General features: G+C 44.8%; 1 protein-coding gene across 2 annotated transcripts; it reads right to left on the reverse strand.

Annotated features, from left to right (window-relative positions):
• Positions 1-47: 47 nt before the first annotated feature.
• Positions 48-17,270, reverse strand: LOC134203170 (uncharacterized). Of its 2 annotated transcripts, none has more exons than XM_062678080.1 (5): positions 17,089-17,270; positions 16,920-16,997; positions 468-551; positions 253-409; positions 48-191 (listed from the first exon to the last, which is right to left on the reverse strand). In XM_062678080.1, exons 1-5 carry the CDS (start codon positions 17,201-17,203, stop codon positions 137-139), a joined length of 489 nt encoding a protein of 162 aa, XP_062534064.1. In that variant the 5' UTR covers positions 17,204-17,270; the 3' UTR covers positions 48-136. The 2 variants fall into 2 exon arrangements, with proteins under 2 accessions (XP_062534064.1, XP_062534063.1); XM_062678079.1 differs by having other exon boundaries at positions 16,920-17,000.
• Positions 17,271-17,501: the final 231 nt, after the last annotated feature.

Consider the following 17,501-nt stretch of genomic DNA (forward strand, 5'->3'; position numbering starts at 1 on the left):
GCGGTGTTATCAGAAGAGCTAATGATTTACAAGTTTGGTAAGTGTACATTATTTTCCTTGATGGCAAGGAGGTTGATGAGTGTGCTTGATACGTTGGGGTTCAGTAAAGAACTCATGATAACTGGAGAGACTGCAGTTAGGCGGCCGGTCGGTTGATTGCCGGCGGTCGGTAACTGTTTGGAATAACTCGCCTGCAAGCGGGTAAGTACTTTTTAATTCAACTCTTTCATATTAAATCAATTCCTGTTTTACACTCTATTGGCCGCCGGTATAGCCCAGCTGAGGATTGCTCCTGGGCTTCGCTTTGGTGTAATTCGCGAAAAAACGATCCGCGCCGCCCCCTTATTTGGTTCCTCATCGCGGTCATCGGTCATCAATACTTCAGGTGCATCTTTGTTTATCATCATGTCTGTGAAGAAGGAAGTCATTGAGATATGTTTGTTTTGTTTCACGCGTAGGCAACTCACTTTTGTACTTATTAAAGGTGCGTTTATCATACGAATCGTAGAGATGGTAATCGGTCAAGGGAGATACTGGAGTTCGGTAAAAGACTAGAACAAATAAAACATCAGTTTATTCATTATGCTGTAACTATTCTAAATAGGCCATTCAAACTTAGAGCTTCATAAGTTGATAAAGATTACTCTTGATACCAAACAAGAGACGGAGAAACTGTACCGCACTAAAACGATAGTTCTATGAGAAGTAAGGGTCATTTGTTTTTTTTTTAACGAATATAATGGAAATCTGCAACCACAGACACCTGGGGAGGCGAACCCAGGTAGTGTGGGGATGGGGTCACCACTCCCGACCCACTAAAACCAACTCCTTCCTCTCCAGTCATTCCCCCGGCCCGCAATTAAGCAATACTTCGGGGGATGACTTTTGGGCAATGCGCCCCCTACATGACGTAAACAAGTGCACGTATGCGCCTCGACTCTCCGACACTCCCCATGCAACACATTTGCACAAGACACACTGGCACCACATGTGCCCCAACACTCTCCAGCCTATGTTGCTCGAGTTACAGCAAGGGATGCTACGGGTAACCTGCAGGGGGTACCCCATGCTGCAATCTCACAATACAGACAGTCCTCATTCAGTATGATGTTCACCCCGTCCTGCATCAGGGTGGCACCACTTGTCTACCAAGCCGGAGGCGACCCTAGGTTGGTGGCTCCGAAGCCGCTCCTACCTCAGCTACGAGGCAGACCCTTTCATGTCTCCTATTTCTGAGGTGCCGCAGAAGCATCAACCCCCCGATACTCCTGCCAGGAATCACCAAACTTCAGTCATTTTAACACTACTACCGACCATGCGTACCATGCGAGTCTTACTTGTCACCCATGCACTCGGTCCCTCACTCTGTGGGGGTATTACGAGAAATACCCCCAACTCCCATTCGCTTGCACCACTTGGGGGTGTGTGTGTACCACCAACTGCCACCCGCTTGCCGCCGAAGCTGGCCTCACTCTGTGGAACCTCCACAGGCTCCGTCAACGACCTGGCTAATAGTTTCACCCCCAGGACATTCATCCCCTCGGCACGGGTCGCTTGACACCTTGGGATTCGGGGTTAGGGGCGCCATATTGTCAGCTTCAGTGTTACATTGAGCCTGACAATATGGCCGAATTTACACCGTTACGCACTACTTGCAAGTATCCATATCCCAACGTAACGGGTGGCATTGTGGCAGACACCGATGGCGTATGGTGGCGTATGGTGGACTGAAACAACAATGTTCGCGTTGTTGGATGCAACAATCGAAATAGTTGCTTCAATCGTACAAGATTATTCTGCGTGTGGGTAACTTGGTTATCGAATTTGAAAGCTTTAAAATTGAACACTCCCGTGCACAATAGAAAAAATGGAGGTATTTTTGGCCAACATTATGAATCCTGCAATAAATGGTTTTTATTTATCATCAGACTAAGACCGGAGTGGCCTGTGCTGCACATAAAAGACTTCTCCATTCAGCTCGGTCCATGACTGCACTTCGCCAACCACGCAGTCTGCGGAGGGTCCGCAAATCGTCCTCCACCTGATTGATCCACCTTGCCCGCTGTGCACCTCGCCTTCTTGTTCCCGTCGGATCGTTGTCGAGAACCATTTTCACCGGATTACTGTCCGACATTCTGGCTACGTGCCCGGCCCACCGCAGTCTTCCGATTTTCGCGGTGTGAACGATGGATGGTTCTCCCAACAGCTGATGCAGCTCGTGGTTCATTCGCCTCCTCCACGTACCGTCCGCCATCTGCACTCCACCATAGATGGTACGCAACACTTTCCTTTCGAAAACTCCCAGTGCGCGTTGGTCCTCCACGAGCATCGTCCAGGTCTCGTGTCCGTAGAGAACTACCGGTCTTATAAGCGTTTTGTAGATAGTCAGTTTGGTACGGCGGCGAACTCTATTCGATCGGAGCGTCTTGCGGAGTCCAAAGTACGTACGATTTCCAGCCACTATGCGTCTCCGAATTTCTCTGCTGGTATCGTTATCGGTGGTCACCAGTGAGCCCAAGTACACGAATTCTTCAACCACCCCGATTTCGTCACCACCAATAGAAACTTGTGGTGGGTGGCTCACATTGACCTCTCTTGAGCCTCTTCCTATCATGTACTTCGTCTTCGACGTGTTGGTGACTAGTCCAATCCGTTTAGCTTCGCTTTTCAGTCTGATGTAGGCTTCCTCCATCCTCTCAAAGTTACGTGCCATGATATCAATGTCGTCGGCGAAACCAAATAACTGGACGAACTTCGTCAAAATCGTACCACTCGTGTCAATCCCTGCGCTTCGTATTACTCCTTCCAGAGCGATGTTGAATAGCAGACACGAAAGACCATCACCTTGCCGTAACCCTCTACGCGTTTCGAAGGGACTCGAGAATGCCCCTGAAACCCGAACTACGCACATCACCCGATCCATCGTCGCCTTGATCAGCCGTATCAGTTTATCCGGAAATCCGTTTTCGTGCATTAGCTGCCATAGCTGGTCCCGATCAATAAATGGTGGTATTCATCATAAAAACATAGGGTAAAGTGCCCAATAGTGGACCCCCAACCAATAGTGGACCCTCCAGCCATTTTTTCATTATAACAGCACAATGTAAACATTTTGTTATGAAATTCCATCGGGAGAACCTACCTTACAGTCCTATGATTTAATTACATGCAATGGAAATGCCATAGAAAGTAAAATTAAATGATTTTTTACAATTCTATAAAAAATAAACACGAGAGTGTCCATTATAGGAATATTTTGGGGGGTCCATGATAGGGAAGAAGAACGTCCCGAAACGGAACATAAAAATCAAATGAAGTGTCGACTATAGGGAAGCAAATTCCTATTATGGACCCCCAGGGGGTCTACTATAGGGCGAATTCAGTCAGACTTTAAAATGTAAATTTCAACGAATAACGTCGTGTATTTGAGTGTTTTATGTATGTATCGTGAAGAGGAGATGCAGAACTTGGTATTAGATGTCAAGCAGAATTAATATTTTGAAAATTTCTACTCCTTATGACAAAAAGAGCAAAGTTTCGCTACTAGGGGGTCCACTATTGGGCATTTTACTCTAGATAGAAAAGAAAAATATATTTTCTGAGGCTTCAATGGGGTATGAGACCAATTTTCGGCATAGTATCGATTTTTGTCATATTTTACAAAACCAACAGAATTTGGCCACTTTTTGACTTGCAATAAGCCTGTTTGATGCAGGATAAAATACTAATGGTCATATAAAGGTTGACCGATACATTCGTGTCACAGACAAATGAACGCAACACAGATTTCCTAAAATAATCAAAAAAGCACTATTAGTTACTGGTGTTGAAAATTCACTGAGTAGAACAGATTCAATTAGAGGCATATTGTGACATCAACGAAATAGAATTTCATTTATTTTATATTTCATTAAGATTACTTTCATAATTTTAAAAATGTATTCTAGAAAGGAGTTATTCAACACACTATTCATCCAACACGTTATGGTTAAATCTATAATTCGCTTCTTTTATGTAGTAATGTCAAAATTGAAAATTTTGAGCCCCTTCCCTTCTCACTGCGTAACGCTTTTTATGTGATAGATGATAGATAGATGATTTTTTATTGAATTAGGCGCAACGTTAAGACATAACTCTCTGCCTCAAAATGTAATGTAAAATGTGTTCGTCGTCATATTCAATTAAAGTGGCATTATTGAGTAACTCAGATGAAAATTGAAAAAAAGGAGTTTACCAAAAAAAATCTGATTATCCTCCTAACGGTAATGTTGTATTTCTCGTGCATTATAAAAAAGTGTATTTTGGTCATAACTTTTGAGCCCATAGTCCGATCAAGCCTGTTTGAGTAGGGAATAATGGAATAACATTCTCTGACGAATGAAAGTTGTTGCGAGTAAATCGGTTTAGGGTGAGTGCCTTTAAAAAATTAAGATCATTTTTGTTTACATACATACAGACATTCACACACACAAACAGACCTGGGCTGCGAAATGGTGAGTTGACATCTGGGAAGGAGCGACCTACACAGCTCTGGTCCTCACAAGTTCCAATCTCACGCTTCCACGGGTCTGCCGATGACAATCGACCGCCAGCTAAGGGTTTTGTACTTAGCTGGTAGTGCAGCCTGGGCACTGTTGTCCTTCTGACATCAGCTAGAGTGAGTGGGTGCGACCAAGGGGACCATCGTCCCTAACCCCTAATCCCAAGGCGTTAAGGGATCCGTGCCGAGGGGATGCATGGCCAGGGGGTGAAACAATGAGCTAGGCCTTTAACGGAGCCTGTGGGGTACCTGGGCACCCTCCACAGTAATTGTCCCTTACCGCGTCATGCTGGGCTCTGGCGTGGTGGACCTCTTTTCCCGAGCAACTCGTGGGACCAAAATGGAAAACCAAGTCAATTCTTCAATTAGTGGTAGTAGTGTAGGCGACAACCCATTCGCAAGAGGTGAGTTGTTCCGGTCTCCGCCTAGGAGGCCAGAGGCAATAGTCGGCAGCTCGGTGCGCAGCGCCAGCGTGGGTCACTTAACCTTCTCCCCGGCTCAAGTATTCGCGGGGACGTCTGGGATGACTGCTCCAACGGAGCAGACACAAAAACGGGGGAGACAGATGAGCTCTCTTGGGGCCGCTCCAAAACGCGGAGGGTTACTACCCCGAACAAGGGTAGTGGGGTTGGGAAGCTGAACCCCGGCCAGGTACCTCCCAAACCGGGGGAGGATGGACCTGGAAAGGTCCGTCCACCCAGGAAAGACGGTGGTAAGGGGTTACGGCAGGCTGAGAACTCTCAGCCGCACCAGACCAGGGAAATAGAGGGGGATGACGCCTCCTGGACCCTGGTCAAGAACAAGAGGAAACCGAAGACGTCAATCGCCGAAAAGCAGGCCCAGGCGTATGAGGGTATCAAGAAGTCTAGGGTTGGCGCCAATCGCTCCAGGGGCGATGCCCTAGTCATCAAGACGGACGAGGCTAAGTACTCGGACGTCTTGAAGGCGATGAGGAGTGACGTCAAGCTCGGTGAACTCGGCGCCGACGTACGCCGAATAAGACGTACCCGGATGGGTGAGATGATCCTCGAGCTGAAGCGGGGCGTCTCGCAAAAGGGTGCCACCTACAAGAAGTTGGCGGAGGAAATCCTAGGCGAGACGGTCAAGGTGAGGGCACTCACGACGGAAGTGAATCTAAGGGTTAACGACCTGGACGAGATCACCGAAGTCGAAGAGCTCGTCACGGCACTGCGGCGACAGTGTGAAGTGGAGACGCCCACCGCAGCCGTTCGGCTACGGAAAGGTTCGGCAGGGACACAGGTAGCATTGGTTCGGCTATCTGCAGCGGATGCCTCCAAGGTAGTCAAGTTAGGGAGCGTCAAGGTGGGATGGTCGGTGAGCTCTGTGGGCATATACGAGCAACCCGAAGTTTGCTTCAAGTGCCTGGCACCGGGGCACAAGCAATGGGACTGCAAAGGCCCTGACAGAAGCAAGCTCTTTCGACGCTGCGGATTGGAGGGACATAAGGCACAATGCTGCACGAACCCTCGCAATTGTTTGATTTGTTCCAGCAAAGCTGTGAACAGCAAGTACCCCATGGGGGGTTCGAAGTGCCCGGCGTTTAAGCGTGCTGCAAATTCACAGTGCAGGTAACGCAGCTGGCTTGCTTGGCCTCGCACTTCCTGCACACCCCAGGACACCCCGCACTTCCTGGACACCCCAGGATGTCTGTTGAGCAGATTCCCCCTCCATTGCTTAGGAAGAAAAAAAAACACACGCACACGCACATACACACTTTATTGCTGAGCCGTACCGGATTCCTTCTGACAACGACAACTGGGTGGCGGATTAGAGATGGTCGGGTTTGGAAAATTAGAACAATGTCGGGTTCGGGTCGGGTACGGGTTTGGGAGTTGATAAAATGTCGGATCTGGGTCGGGTACGAGTTTAAAAAATAAAGTATTGCATATTTTTTTATTCTTTTCTGGCTCGTTTGTTGTTCGGGCATATACCCTTTTAGGTGTAAAGAGAAATATAAATTATCTAGTTTGAGTTTTCCGCCAAAAAAATAAGTTCGGGTCCAACTCGGGTTTAAGACTGCAAAAATTGTCGGGTACGGGTCGGGTTCGGGTTTGGTAAGATTTTTCATTCCGGGTTCGGGTCGGGTCCGGGTTTGAAAGGAATTTCTGAGTCGGGTTCGGGTTTACAAAATGTGATACCCGACCATCTCTATGGCGGATGCTACGGGGTTTGCGGCTATCCAAGTGATGGGCAGATTCCCTGTCCAAGAGGTGGTAGACAGTTCAAGCGAGGGTTTCGTAATCGCCAAAATTAACGGGATCTTTGTGTATAGCTGTTACGCACCCCCAAGGTGGACTTTGGAGCAGTATAACCGGATGCTGGACTCACTCGCGGAGAAGCTGATCGGCCGAAAACCGGTGATCATCGGAGGCGATTTCAACGCTTGGAAAAGCAGACTGACTAACGCCAGATGTTACAGTTTGCTGGAGGCGCTCGCTAAGCTGGAAGTAAGATTGGGCAACAAAAGTACCGTTAGTACACTTCGCAGAGATGGCAGGGAGGCCATCATCGATGTCACGTTCTGCAGTCCGTCGATGGCGAGGAACATGAACTGGAGAGTTTGTGAAGAATATACCCATAGCGATCACCAGGCGATCCGATATAGTGTTGGAACACGAACGCCGACGGTACGACGGGAGATGAGGTCTAGTTGGCGAAGATGGAAGACGAAAGACTTCGATAAGGATCTTTTCATCGAAGCACTTCGAGCGGACAACGACGCTACAAACCTTGACGCAGACCTTCTTCTTCTTCTTCGTTGGCATTACATCCCCCACTGGGACATTGCCGCCTCGCAGCTTAGTGTTCATTAAGCACTTCTACAGTTATTAACTGCGAGGTTTCTAAGCCAAGTTACCATTTCTGCATTCGTATATCATGAGGCTAACACGATGATACCTTTATGCCCAGGGAAGTCGAGACAATTTCCAATCCGAAAATTGCCTAGACCGGCACCGGGAATCGAACCCAGCCACCCTCAGCATGGTCTTGCTTTGTAGCCGCGCGTCTTACCGCACAGCTAAGGAGGGCCCCTTGACGCAGACCAGCTGACGGAAACGCTACCGAGGGCTTGCGATGCGACGATGCCGAGGAAATTGGAACCAACGAATAGCCGGCGACCAAGTTACTGGTGGAACGAAAATCTAGGAGACACGTTCAGAGGGCACGGTCTGAAATGGTGAGAGAGGAGCGAAAGATAGTTTTCCGTGAAGCTAGAGCGCTTTCAAACGGGCGATCCAAATCAGCAAGTCCAGCTGCTTCAAGGAGTTGTGCCGGGAAGCTGATGCTGATCCTTGGGGTAACGCTTATCGAGTCGGGACAAAGAAAATCAGGGGTCCTGCGACGCCAGCCGAAATGTGTCCGGACAAGCTGAAGATCATCGTGGACGGCCTTTTCCCGCAGCATGGTTCTACGACGTGGCCGCGTACGCCGGACGAAGATGAAGACCGAGTAACCGCTGCAAGTATGCAAGTTTCCAATGACGAGCTATTATCAGTGGGGAAAGGTTTGAAGATGAAGAAAGCTCCGGGTCCGGATGGAATTCCAAATGTGGCTTTGAAATCCGCGATTTTGGCGTTCCCGGACCTGTTCAGGATGGTGCTGCAGAAGTGTGTAGTAGATGGTAATTTTCGGATACGTGGAAGATCCAGAAACTGGTGCTGCTGCCGAAACCAGGAAAACCGCCGGGGAATCCAGCATCGTATAGGCCTAGAGTAGAGTGGGGCAAGAGTACGCACTTAGTTTTCAATCGATCATGTGGCCCTTATGAAGCAAGCTTCTGCATATCAAATTAGTGTCGATGATTCATATACTCTTTCTTTATGTTACCCAGTGGAAAAAATATTGAAATTTTTGAGATTCGTTTTAGTAGAACCCTTATTGCAAGACAAGTGAAAAACGCACTCTTACCCCACCGGTGGGGTAAAAGTGCGCATCGGGTGGGGTAAGAGTACGCATTTATCCAATCATGTGCTTTAAGTATATATTAACACAAATAAGAGTTAATAACATTTAATTGATGTTTAATGAGCATATATTAGGGAATATTTAAAGATTACGTAACTCTTGAAGGGGGATGGGGACCTAAAAATGTGCACTTTCATATGAAAACCATTGTTTTTTTTTATATATACAAAAAACTACAGAGGTAAAAATATATATCAGGTTTCGCGTGGCGTATGCAAAGGCATTTTCCTTAAAGAAAGTCCACCAATCACGTAACGTAAAATTTGGCAATTCCATCACTCCTCCCCCCTATCTTACACAATTTGTATGAATCTTCTAAAAATTATATGGATCATCACACATCTCGCAACCCCTCCCAGCTAAACGTCGCGTAATTTATGAATGTTTCTTTTGATTAAATGAAATTATGTTTTCGTATGTTTAGGTGTACAACAAGTGCTAATACAATTTCGTTATTTCGCTTCAGTGCTTTGTTCGCTAAGTCCTTTCTAACACCGAATTACTTCAACTTATCCTAAAAACTTGTGATAATTTCGAATTCTGTCCCTTTCTTCTTAGTTGTGGATCTTAACGCTCTGAAAGAAGTCTTATTTCGGCCGGAGATACGGGTTTGACATCATAACTTGAAGATTCATATGCGTACTCTTGCCCCACCGGTTCCTGCGTACTTTTACCCCACAGTCCCAAAAATTATTCAAGTAATGGTTTTGACTTCTTGGAAAACCAACCGGATTGGTGTTCTGTACCATAGAGTACTCTATACAATACACGCTTAGATAAGATTACCTAAAATTAGGTTTTTATTTTACCTAAAATTAGGTAATGGATGTTTACTAGAAATATCGGTAAAAATTAGCGATAATTTAGGTATTTGACGTTTTTAGACGATGACGTTATTTTTTACCTAAAATTAGATTTTTCTTGACTTTGTAAATACAAGTGCTTCTTCCGGCTCTTTGCTGTGCAGCCCATCAAAACCTATTTGTTCCTGCCGCTGAAGTTCGGGCAACATCGAGATAATCAACGATTTTAAACTGATGGTAAGTGGTTGATTGATAAGGGACAACTTCCGGGAATAATATATCAACTTCTACATATTTATTTTCAGAATCACGGAAAATGGTTTTCCGAGAAACTTCCAGGATGGATCAGGGCTCGAACGCCTGTCACTTTCAATGAGGTCTCCGTTGGTTGGCAATTTTGGTCACGGGTTTGCTCGCTGGCATTCGGACAATGATCAGCCGCCCTTAGCGTGGGGAACAGACGCTCCTACCAAGAAGAACAGAGGTTCGATCAGGTTAACACCTCCGGAGTGGAGCAAACCCCCCTCCCTGTTAGCATACGACCTTAGTTTCCACCGGGATTAGTTACCTGATCTTCCCAACACTTCCAAGACGCTCGATAAGGTTCACATCTCCGGAGAGGAGCCAACTACCACATCCTCCCTCCCTGTTTGCATGCGACAAAAGTTCCCATCGTGGTTAGTTACCTGGGTGCTCGTATCCCAGGTAAAGATGCTCGTATCCCGGCCAGCACCACGGGGAGTTAGGTAAGAGGCTAAGGACCCAGTATTTGCAATGCCATACAACAGGGACCATAATTCGGTGGAAAGCCGGTTTTTAAATTTACTCAATAAAAAATAAATGAATCAATTGAAGAATTTTGTTTTTCTTTTAACAAAACACTAGAAAATAACCTAATAATCGGTAATTTTCAACGTTTTTGCGTGACCAAAACAAACATCCAAAACCTATTTTTAGGTAAAAATAAACGACCGAAATCGGTAATTTTTAACGATAATTCTTGATAACCACCACTACCTAACTTTAGGTAATCGATGATTACCTACATTTTAGGGATGTGCACTTTAGTTCGATTATCGGTATTTTTTACCGACTTTTAGATTATCCTAACTAAGCGTGTAGGTTATCGAAATGGTATAATGTTCACCTGATTGAACGTATATATGGTAATGAAATGCTAGTTGCGGAAACCCAATTATTTTTAGCAAAATGACCAAAAAGTCATCTAACTCCATATCTCCCTTGTTGTTTATTCAAATCGTTTACAATTACACATGATAATAGTTGGCCAGAATACCTGTCAAACTGATTGCTAGTTTATCTAGTTGCTAGTTTATCTTTTTTTATTACTTCAAAAAATCGAAAACGTACTCTTACCCCATGCGCACTCTTGCCCCACTCTACTATATATGTCTGCTGGATACACTGGGAGAAGCTTCCCCAGGGTTATGCTTAATAGGCTTACACAGTTCACGGAGGGTGAGACTGGCTTATCGGAAAAGCAGTTCGGATTCCGTTAAGGCAGATCGACTGTGGATGCAATCAGGATTGTCATTGAAGATGCAGAGAAGGCGAGGAAGAAGAAGAGGATCGGCAATCGGTTCTGCGCGGTAGTGACGATTGACGTCAAAAACGCGTTCAATAGTGCCAGCTGGGAGGCCATCGCCGCAGCGCTGCATGGAATGCGAATCCCCGACGTCCTATGTAAGATCCTTAGGAGTTGCTTCCTAAACCGGATTCTGGTTTACGACACGATCTCGGGCAGAAATCTATCAGGGTTACGGCGGGCGTTCCACAAGGGTCCATACTAGGCCCGACGTTATGGAATGTGATGTACAACGGGGTGATGATGCTGAAGTTGCCATAGGTGTAAAGATTTACGGATTGGCGGATGATGTCGTCCTAACGATAACCGGTGAGTCACTGGAGGAGGTGGAAATGCTGGTGGCGGAAGCGACTGACGCAGTAGAAACCTGGATGAATGGAGTCAAGCTGTAGCTGGCTCATCACAAAACGGAAGTGATGCTGGTCAGCAACTGCAAAGTAATCCAGTGGATGCAGATTACCATCGGAGGGCACGACATCCCGTCGGTGCGAACTCTGAGACATCTAGGTGTGATGATTGATGACCGGTTGAACTTCAACACCCACGTGGACTATTCCTGTGAAAAGGAGGCTAAAATGATCAGTGCGTTAGCAAGGATCATGCCGAACGTCGGTGGTTCGAAAGGCAGCAGTAGGCGTCTTCTTGCGACAGTAACATCCTTGATACTAAGGTACGGAGTGTGTAGTACTTAGTCGAGTCAAGTACGAGACACTGAAGACGGCCTTACTTTTGAGGTCGAAATACGTATCTGTCAAGATACAATTAAGTGGTGGAATTCAATGGGATTGTATAAACTCGTCTTATGACAGGACTATACGATGACATCAACAAAAGAGTAAAAGGTGACAGAAACAAAATCGAATTAGTGACACGAGGAGTGAGAGTCATTCACCTTACCAGTGCTCCATGCACACTTCGTGTAGGTCGGATGATTTATGTTGATTAGTTTATGCAATTTTTTCTTATAATGAAATGATTGTTGAAAGAACGATACTAATGTTGTTTCAATCATGCGATACATCGGATTGAAACGAAAATTATATTGGATTGAACACAGATAACAGATATTGAGGCTGGCATTTGATACGTGTGTAAACATCCGCAACCATTAATTCAAATGTATTTTAAATTAGGACCGCGTTTGGCAATCGATTGGAGATGGCGCAAGGATCATTGTTATTGAAAACGCAGCCCGAATGCGGCTGTCAAATGCATTGGCTGCATTCAACGGTTGTTAATCAGCTGCGTTCGTATGTACCCCCCGGGACCACGGGATGCTGCGACTACTTCGGGGGGGAGGGGGTGTGCTCATTATTATTTTATTATTTATTCAGACTAAGGCCGAAGTGGCCTGTGCCGTATATAAGAGTCTTCTCCATTCGGCTCGGTCCATGGCTACACGTCGCCAACCACGCAGTCTACGGAGGGTCCGCAAGTCATCTTCCACCTGATCGATCCACCTTGCCCGCTGCGCACCTCGCCTTCTTGTGCCCGTCGGATCGTTGTCGAGAACCATTTTCACCGGGTTACTGTCCGACATTCTGGCTACGTGCCCGGCCCATCGCAGTCGTCCGATTTTCGCGGTGTGAACGATGGATGGTTCTCCCAACAGCTGATGCAATTCGTGGTTCATTCGCCTCCTCCACGTACCGTCCGCCATATGCACCATAGATGGTACGCAGCACTTTCCTTTCGAAAACTCCAAGTGCGCGTTGGTCCTCCACGAGCATCGTCCAGGTCTCGTGTCCGTAGAGGACTACCGGTCTAATTAGCGTTGTGTAGATTGTCAGTTTGGTACGGCGGCGAACTCTATTCGATCGGAGCGTCTTGCGGAGTCCAAAGTACGTACGATTTTCAGCCACTATGCGTCTCCGAATTTCTCTGCTGGTGTCATTTTCGGCAGTCACCAGTGAGCCCAAGTACACAAATTCTTCAATCACCTCGATGTCGTCACCACCGATGCAAACTCGCGGTGGGTGGCTCACATTGGCTTCTCTTGAACCTCTTCCTATCATGTACTTCGTCTTCGACGTGTTGATAACTAGTCCGATCCGCTTAGCTTCGCTCTTCAGTCTGATGTAGGCTTTCTCCATCTTCTCAAAGTTACGTGCCATAATATCTATGTCGTCGGCGAAACCAAATAGCTGGACGGACTTGTTGAAAATTGTACCACTCGTGTTTATCCCTGCTCTTCGTATTACCCCTTCCAAAGCGATGTTGAATAGCAAACACGAAAGACCATCACCTTGCCGTAACCCTCTGCGGGTTTCGAAGGGACTCGAGAATGCCCCTGAAACTCGAACTACGCACATCACCCGATCCATCGTCGCTTTGATCAACCGTGTCAGTTTATCCGGAAAACCGTGTTCGTGCATTAGCTGCCATAGCTGGTCCCGATCGATTGTATCATATGCGGCTTTGAAGTCGATGAATAGATGATGTGTGGGCACGTTGTATTCGCGGCACTTCTGCAGTACTTGGCGAATGGCGAACACCTGGTCCGTGGTGGAGCGTTCGCCCATAAAACCCGCCTGGTACTGCCCCACGAACTCCCTTGCAATTGGTGCTAGTCGACGGCATAAAATTTAGGAGAGTACCTTGTAGGCGGCGTTCAGCAATGTGATTGCGCGGTAGTTGCTACAATCCAGCTTATCGCCCTTTCTGTAGATGGGGCACACGACACCTTCCATCCACTCCTGCAGCAAAACTTCCTCCTCCCAAATCTTGGTAATGACCCAGTGCAGCGCTCTAGCCAGTGCCTCACCACCGTGTTTAAATAGCTCTCCTGGTAGTTGGTCAACCCCAGGGGCTTTGTTGTTCTTCAGCCGGCCAATCTCCTCCTGGATTTCCTGGAGATCCGGAGCCGGTAGAATTATGTCCTGCGCGACTTAGTCGAGTCAAGTACGAGACACTGAAGACGGCCTTACTTTTGAGGTCGAAATACATATCTGTCAAGATACAATTAAGTGGTGGAATTCAATGGGATTGTATAAACTCGTCTTATGACAGGTGGAAACATTCCACTAAAAAGCTCAAAATAATTTTCTTATCGTATAGTCGATAAAGTAGTTTCGTGGCATTTTCGAAAGTTAAAACAACCATGGATTACAGTGACTATAATAACAGTGTCGTCAAGTGTCAGAATTGGAACAGAATCGTCTGTCAGCTCCATACAATTGCGCGTTCCAAACGAGCAGGAGACCTGTCAAACGTGGCAAATGACGTTACTCTTCTTATAGGACTCTTCCAAGGATATTGTTGTTTTCTGATGTATTATTTGACAGTGACAGCTGAAAAGCATGGTCGAAACAAATATATACGAGAGTTGAAACAACTATCGCGTATGGTTGAATCCATTCTATTTGTACAACAACCAAAAATGTTGTTATTTATAAATCAATGCAAAAATATTGTTGATTTGAAGCAGAATATGGTTGATTCTATTACAATTTTTTCTCCGTGATGGCGAATTTGGGTAGAATTTTATTCATGGTCATCAAAGCTTAAGAGTTCAACAGTGTAGTGCATGATGTTTTACTGCGGGGTATTGCGGGATACCAAACTGTTTTGTTCGTTAAATATTGCGTAGAATATGCTTTTACAAACCTACTAAAAAAATTCTGGACGGAGCTATTATTACATTATTAAGCATATTGCATAGATCTATTCAAGAGCTTTGCACCGATATATAAATATGTTACTTTTGAGACGAAAATATGGCAAAGCAGTCCCTTTTCTTAAAAGCCCAGATTAATCCACCTAGCGACGATGATGCCTTTCTCGTGCATCGTAAAATGTACTGAAAAAATCACATAAGAAAGGTCAAAAAAGCACTTTAGGGGAATAGATCGCATATTTTCTATTATCTTGCATGTTTTTGCATTAAGGTGGTTATACAACAAAGCCACAAATCGGCCATCTTGGAAACCACGTGCTTTTTCTAGTGATTTTTCAAGAGCACGAATTGAGAGAACCATAACCCCCACGGGAATGAAACATCCGTAGATTGTTTGCTTACTCATGCTAAACAATCGACTTTAATTTCAGCATTGTACGACAATTATTACGCTAGATTTGAACTTTTGATAATAGGAGTAGAAACCCGTGTGGTGAATTTGAAATTCACCACAGGGCCCGATTGTATAATGTCCGATCGGGCCAATTTTCAATAGCAAACAATGGGACCGCATTCCCCGTCGAATGAAACTTCTTGCGAGTAAATCGGGTAATGTTAAGTTCCAAAAAGTGTGTCTACAAAATTTGTACACATACACACACATACATACACACATACAGACATCACCTCGATTCGTCGAACTGAGTCGATCGGTATATAACACTATGGGTCTCCGGGCCTTCTATCAGAAGTTGTTTTTTGGAGTAGTCCTATAGCCTTTCGGTACAACTTTGTTGTACGAGAAAGGCAAAAACGTAAAAATAACATTTCTAGGAGGGGCCAGTTGAAACGCCCTCCACCCATCCCTAACAAATCTTGAAAATGAAAACCGCCCTGATTATAAAAATATTGGTTATAAGCTGTGTATTTATAACATTTTACACGCCCAAATCGAAAATTGGCCTTTTGGTAGTTTTGGGTTGGCCACTCCTTTATATGGGGCTGTCCTATTGTGCCGTGGAGTCAATTCAAGGGTTGAACAAAAATGAATGAATGTTACCAATATAATAACATGAGCCTCATTCAGAATCAGTGTAAGGGTCTGTTCACAAATTACGTAACGCAAAAATCCGAGTTTTTGACCCCCTCCCTCCCCCTTGTAACAAAAAGTAACATTTTTGGTACCCCCTCCCTCCCCTATATAACGCTTAACTGTGAAAATTTTAAAGTCATATTTTTTTCCTTCTCTGGAACATGTATTTTTGGTATTTTTTGAACACTGTTATAGGACGGCACATGATCAAAAACCAAGGATATCAAGAATGCAGCTAGTAGAAATGAAAATAGAATTTGCGATTTTAAATAGTTTAGTGGGACTGTTCTGTCGAGAAATACAATATTCGCTTGGTATGTTTACGCATATCAGTCCCGCTATGTGCTTGATTTTGATAATGACTAATATACGATTACGATAAACATATAATTTTTAAATTGGACTAGTTGCAGTGGTTGAGCTAAAATGCAATAGTTTAGAATGAAAACTCCCTTGCCTCTATTAACTTTAGCTTGGAGATTTAATCATGAAATACAATACCGATAAAAGCTTCGTTCTCGAGGTCGTTGCATAAAATAATATAATGTGTAGAAATCGTGAATATTCATCGTGAGACAAAAATGCCTTGAAATTTAGTTACAATTTTCGAACTAAACTCGCTGTCTTTTAGAATAAAAAAAATTCAATACAAATAAAAATACAAATGTGTAATGCAATTTCTTCAATCAGTAAATAAAAAAAAACATTTTAATATTTTTTTATTCGCGTTGTTCGTAACATTTGGTGGTACCCACCCCCTCCCCCACCTTTTAGTGTAACAAAGTATAACGCAAGTTGGACCTCCCCCCTCCCCCCAAAAGCGTTACGTAATTTGTGAACAGTCCCTAAGTAGATCCTCTTTGCGCAACTTTAGTATTAGAAACTTTGACCCAATTTTTTTTTCAAACAAAAATAAATTGGCAAATTAAATACACTAGGGTCGGTTGTTATGCGTTTTTTTACGCGACTTTTATCACGCAGATTTTGGGATTTACGCATTTTTTTTAAAAGTTTTTTTATGTGATTCATTTAAATGGTCGCGGTCTTTGGGATTGACGCATTTTTTACGCGGAATGTATCCCCCTTGTTACAACTAACCTCAGTGTCAACGTGAATTGACGAAATTGAGCAATAGGTACTCGTAACTCGTCAGTTTAACTGAAATGCTTCAAGACACCTTGTTGTTATACTAATTCTGAACTTAATCGTATTTGGTTCTATTTGTTTAACGTACTTTCTAATAGAGACAACAGAAACATAACATCAACACCTACACAGCTTGGGTTCACTAAAAATCTCTTCATTCGCCAGGGCTCCATAATCCTCGTCCTCATTCTTATTCCGAAGCAAATCTGCTATGCAAGTAAGAGGTATATATAAAGAAATCACTTCATTAGATCACGCACACTTCATGTCAAACAGCAAACTCCTTCGAATATCCACCTTTGAATAAGTTAATTCCGTTCGGGTTGGCCAACGCTGTCTGATTGCAACTAAACAGCACAACCACCAGCTGGAGGAGCCCTCCCAGCCAAAGGTATTTCCGACCTATTTCCATGTTTTCCCCAAAATGGAAACAGATTATTAAGCGCACAATGTTCACCACTGTTGTCGGATTCGTTTCCGGTGACACTACAGAATGAAAAGGTTCGGCGGTGGCATTCGGCTTATATAGAGAACAGCAACCAGTAGGGCAGCACGTGCATCCCCCGTTACGTATTGCGCCCTTTTTTGTATTGTCCTGGTAGCGAGGAGGAAGACCTATGCATCTGCAGATGACAGTGACATTTATTGCGTTTGGATATTTGTTCCATCGCGTCATGGCCAGTAGATCTCGTTGCTTTGGTATCCCCATA

Source organism: Armigeres subalbatus, chromosome 1 (genome assembly GCF_024139115.2).
Source record: "Armigeres subalbatus isolate Guangzhou_Male chromosome 1, GZ_Asu_2, whole genome shotgun sequence".
Lineage (NCBI taxonomy): Eukaryota > Metazoa > Arthropoda > Insecta > Diptera > Culicidae > Armigeres > Armigeres subalbatus.